Source organism: Lathyrus oleraceus, chromosome 7 (assembly GCF_024323335.1).
Source record: "Lathyrus oleraceus cultivar Zhongwan6 chromosome 7, CAAS_Psat_ZW6_1.0, whole genome shotgun sequence".
Classification (NCBI taxonomy): domain Eukaryota; kingdom Viridiplantae; phylum Streptophyta; class Magnoliopsida; order Fabales; family Fabaceae; genus Lathyrus; species Lathyrus oleraceus.
In genome coordinates, this window is record NC_066585.1 from 331,357,860 (window position 1) to 331,362,249 (window position 4,390).

At 36.5% G+C, this 4,390-nt stretch overlaps 1 protein-coding gene across 1 annotated transcript; it reads right to left on the reverse strand.

Moving 5' to 3' along the window:
* Window positions 1-493: 493 nt before the first annotated feature.
* On the reverse strand, window positions 494-2,721 carry LOC127103659 (uncharacterized). The gene is made up of 4 exons (XM_051040905.1): window positions 2,692-2,721; window positions 1,242-1,688; window positions 643-735; window positions 494-565 (listed from the first exon to the last, which is right to left on the reverse strand). Exons 1-4 carry the CDS (start codon window positions 2,719-2,721, stop codon window positions 494-496), a joined length of 642 nt encoding a protein of 213 aa, XP_050896862.1.
* Window positions 2,722-4,390: the final 1,669 nt, after the last annotated feature.

The following is a 4,390-nucleotide window of genomic DNA, read 5'->3' on the forward strand; positions in this document are numbered from 1 at the left end:
ACAGCAGAACTTCCAACCACAACAAACCTTCATAGAAGTAACGTGCAAATCCAGCTGAACTGCAAGCTAAGGTCCAATTTTGACTTATCCCTGCAAGCAATACAACTATTTTAACTGATGGAAATAATTAATAGAAAATCAATTCACATATAAAATTAACTTGCAACTAACAGAGTTTTAACAAAAATCCTAACAACCTGCCCTAACATAACTAACCTGCCCGATCCGTTGCCCGATTTGGTTGAGAATACCATGTATATAACAGTGCAATCAGAAGCTTTTCTAGTTTTTTCATTCCTCACCTTCAATCTTCACTCTTCACTCTCAAGCTTTTCTAGTTGTCAAAAGTTACTAACAATGGAAAATCCAAGTCTTGAGACATGAGAGTTTGGGCAGTCAGCTGTTAACCTTAACACCATCCAACTTCAAACATAATTATGATTTTTAAAATATATAACAAAAGAAGCAGAGAAAACAAAGAACAAGAGATAACCTAAATCCGTGCTCCAGTAGAAGCTTGCATACTCTTAATTGTTTCTCCTCCTTTACCAATTATAAGGCCGACCTAAGAAACCAAATCAACTATAAACAAAACACTGTAGAAAGTACATGGGTGTACATATTTCGGGCAACTTTGCACACCTTATTGTTTGGGATTTGCATCGAAAATTCATCACCCCCAGATTGTGCAGCCATCCGTCTAGTACCACCACCGACAGAAGCCCCGGCTTCAGCCTAGTAAAGAAGCAACTCTTATCAGTGATGTTAATGGTTACATTTCCCCCAGATTATTACAGTTAAAAATCAGTAGAAAACAACCATCGTCAATGACGCTTCACTAACAGGTTACAGTTAAGGCCATTCGACTTTGAAGATCATTTTAACAAATTCAGCACAAAACAATCATACTAAAGTTACAAAATCAGTTCAAAACAAATACTGTCAGCAATATTTCACTAGCAGGTTACAGTTGCAGTCATTCAAACCTCACTAGAGCAAATTAACCAGAAAACACACCATATTACAAATAGAAAGTCAATTCAAAACCACTCTTATCAGTGAATTTTCCCTGGCAGGATACAGAGCGCACTAATTCCAATATAATTTAAGCAAATTTATCATTAAACATTTCACATTGCATTTACAAAATCAGTTGAAAACAACTCTAACCAGTGATATTTCACTAACAGGCCAAAGTTACAGTGATTCCACAACATAATTAGAGAAAATTTAAAACAAACCTCAGCAAGGACTTCATTGATAAGTTTCTCAGCAGAAGCAACAGCATCAGAAGTACCCATAAGCTCAACCATCCTCGTAGTAGAATTAGGATCCGCATCCATATCACGAGTAACCTGAATCTTAGCCCCAGACTGCAACTGAAGATACTTAATAGTCTCACCTCCTTTCCCAATAAGAACCCCAACCCTACCATTAGGTATCTCAATCTTCTTACTAGAACCACCATAAGAACCAGCTGAATATTGCGGCTTCAAATCGTAAGAATCGAAGCCAGATTGAGGAGCACCATTATCGGACTTGGAACGTTTAGGATCGAAGGAAAGTGGAGGAGCGCCGCCGGTGACACTGAGGAGCCGAGCGGCGGCTTCTTGAGCTTTCTGTTTAGCGTTTGCGACTTCGAGTTGAATGTCAGATGTATTGTGGTTCTTCCGCCATCGTGACAAACCCTACCAATTCCATGCCTTAGACTGAGAACGAAAATAGAAGTCTGAAATTTAATTTTAATTAGACCTTAGACAACACTTTTGTGGAAAGCGCTTTCTAAGATATGCCTTAGACAGCGCTTTCCAAAAGCGCTTTCTAAACCCCCCCTTAGATAACGCTTTTGGTTTTAATTTTTTTTTTAATTTAAAGACTTTAGACAGCGCTTTATCAAAAGCGCTGACTAAGGTCTATATTTAAAAGCGCTTTCTAAAAGCGCTGTCTAAGGGGGGGTCTTAGACAGCGCTTTCTAAAAGCGCTGTCTAAGACCCCCCCTTAGACAGCGCTTTCATTATTTTTTTGGAACATTTTCCGTGTTTTATTTTAATTTTAACCTTAGACAGCGCTTTCTTTTAAAAGCGTTGTCTAAGATGCGCTGTTAAAAGTCATTTTTGGCGTAGTGTCAAGAACATGTCATTCAACATAAGTAAGAAAAATGTTTCTCAGAGAAAAGCAAGAAAAGAAGAAAATCCCAATCAAGGAAAAGGTATCCAGTGTCATGAATGTGAGGGTTTTGGTCACATTAGGTCAGAATGTCTCACGCATCTCAAGAAACAAAAGAATGGCTCGTCTGTTTCTTTGTCTGATGATTCTGAAAGTGAAACTGATGATGAAACTACTAAGTATGTTACAAATTTCACTTGTAGGTATGAATCTGATGAAGATTCTTGTGATGTTGATGTCTCTTATGAAGAATTGGTTGCTTCTTACATAGAGTTTTGTGTCAGAAGTGAAGAGGTGCGTAAGACATTAGAAGAGCAGAAGAGAATCATAGCTCAACTACAGGCTAAAAAAGAGAAACTTTTATCTACTGTCACTGATCTTGAAAATGAGGTAACTCTATTGTCTTCTAAACTTGAAAACATGACCAAATCCATAAGAATGTTGAACAATGGGTCTGATATCCTAGATGAAATTCTTCAAGTTGGAAAAGGGGATGGAAACTTAAAAGGTATAGGTTTTAATTACCAATATCAAAATAAACAAGGAAAAACCCATGTGACAAAAATTATTCCTCCAGAAAGGAAGTATGAGCCCATGATGTCCGACCAAATGTTACAACATCCTGTCAGACATCAGGAAACTCAAACTAAAGTCAAGTTTTTTCCTTGGAAATGTCATTATTATGGTAAATATGGACATATAAAGCATTTCTTCTACATAATGCATGGTTATCTAAAACATCCAACACATCCTAGGCTAATCATGTAATGATTAAAACTAGAAAGGAGTGGAACCTAAGGTTGTTCCACATGAAACTACTTGTTCTTCCACATGCCTAATGTCCAAGGAAGATGAAGTCAAGTTGTGGCACAAGAAGCTTGGACATCTGAATCTCAAAGGGATATTTCTTGGTTACTCTACAAATAGTAGAGCTTACAGAGTATTTAACTCCATAACCAAGGGCATGATGGAATCAATTAATGTTATGGTTGATGATTCAATTATTGTAAAAAGGGATGATGTTGATGAAAATGTTGAAACATCATCTGAGCATACTGATGCTTTAGAAAATATGGAAGACATTGAGTCAAATATTGAGCCAACAAGGAATGAATCAGATGCTTCTACTGACACCTGAGCTGTTTTTTTTCTGTTTGATTTTGTATGTTTTTTGTGGGCCTTTGCCCTGAGTATTACACCTCTGTGTGCCATGGTCTGTACCTCTAGTTCACATGTTCTGTTATTGCTTTGCTCTATTATTTTATTGCCATTGATGAATGTAGGCTTGGTTTGTCATATTTTGGCTAAAAAGGGGGAGTAAACAGTGTAAAGTTGTGCTCTTGATTTTTTTCCTGTGTGAAGGTTGTGTCTTTGAAGGAGAGTATGTTGCCTGTGTGACATGGGGAGTTATTTATGTGTTGTTGATCATGACATTCAGGGGGAGTTTGATATGGTTGTGCTTAGGTTGTTGTTTACTTACTGTGATGTCAGACAAAATGTCTTGACATTTTTGTTTCAAAGAATTATGTTTGTTCTTAGGTTGTTGTGTACTTGTTGTGATCTCAGACAGAGTGTCTTGACATTTTGTTTCAATTTAGTGAATTTTGTTTGTGCTTAGGCTGTTGTGTGCTTGTTGTGATGTCAGACAAAATGTCTTGACATTTTGTTTGGAGTGTGAGAGTGTATTTCTCTCTATGTGTTTTCTGTGAGGCTGGGTTTCTATTACTTATTTTTGCCGCATGTGCCTCAGATATGTCTTGGTGTTATACTAAGTGTTTGGTTGTTTAGTTTTTATGCTTGTGATTATTGTTGTTGTTTTATCTTTTCTCCAACTATATGATGCAAAGGTTGTTTTAGCAAAAATTTGCCAAATGGGGAGATTGTTAGGTCTGTGCTTTTATAATTGACAACAATTTTGTTAAAACATGTATCACAGCAAGATGTTAAGCAAGATGTCATGACATGTTGATCAGACATCTTTGTAGGTTTTGCTTTACTTCTTGGAAGACTTATTTTATTATGAGATAATTGAATATTCTCTGAATATTCAGCTATCATATCTGACTGTCCAAAAAGGTTTATTTAAGGAAATATTTAATTTGATTCTGCAGAAGATTGTGCAGATTGGATGTCGAAACATTAAGGAAACAATTGTTTTGATTATGCAGAAAATTATGTAGACCGGATGTTAAAACATTTAAGGGAACATTTGATTTGATTCTGC

What these genes read in the sequence shown, in the direction of transcription:
- LOC127103659 (XM_051040905.1), bottom strand. Translation starts at nt 2,721, where the DNA reads ATGGGTTTTTCCTTGTTTATTTTGATATTG. An exon ending in CCTTGTTTATTTTGATATTG is followed by an intron (nt 1,689 to 2,691) that starts GTAATTAAAACC and finishes TGGAATTGGTAG; the next exon opens with GGTTTGTCACGATGGCGGAA. An exon ending in TGCAAATCCCAAACAATAAG is followed by an intron (nt 566 to 642) that starts GTGTGCAAAGTT and finishes TTGGTTTCTTAG; the next exon opens with GTCGGCCTTATAATTGGTAA.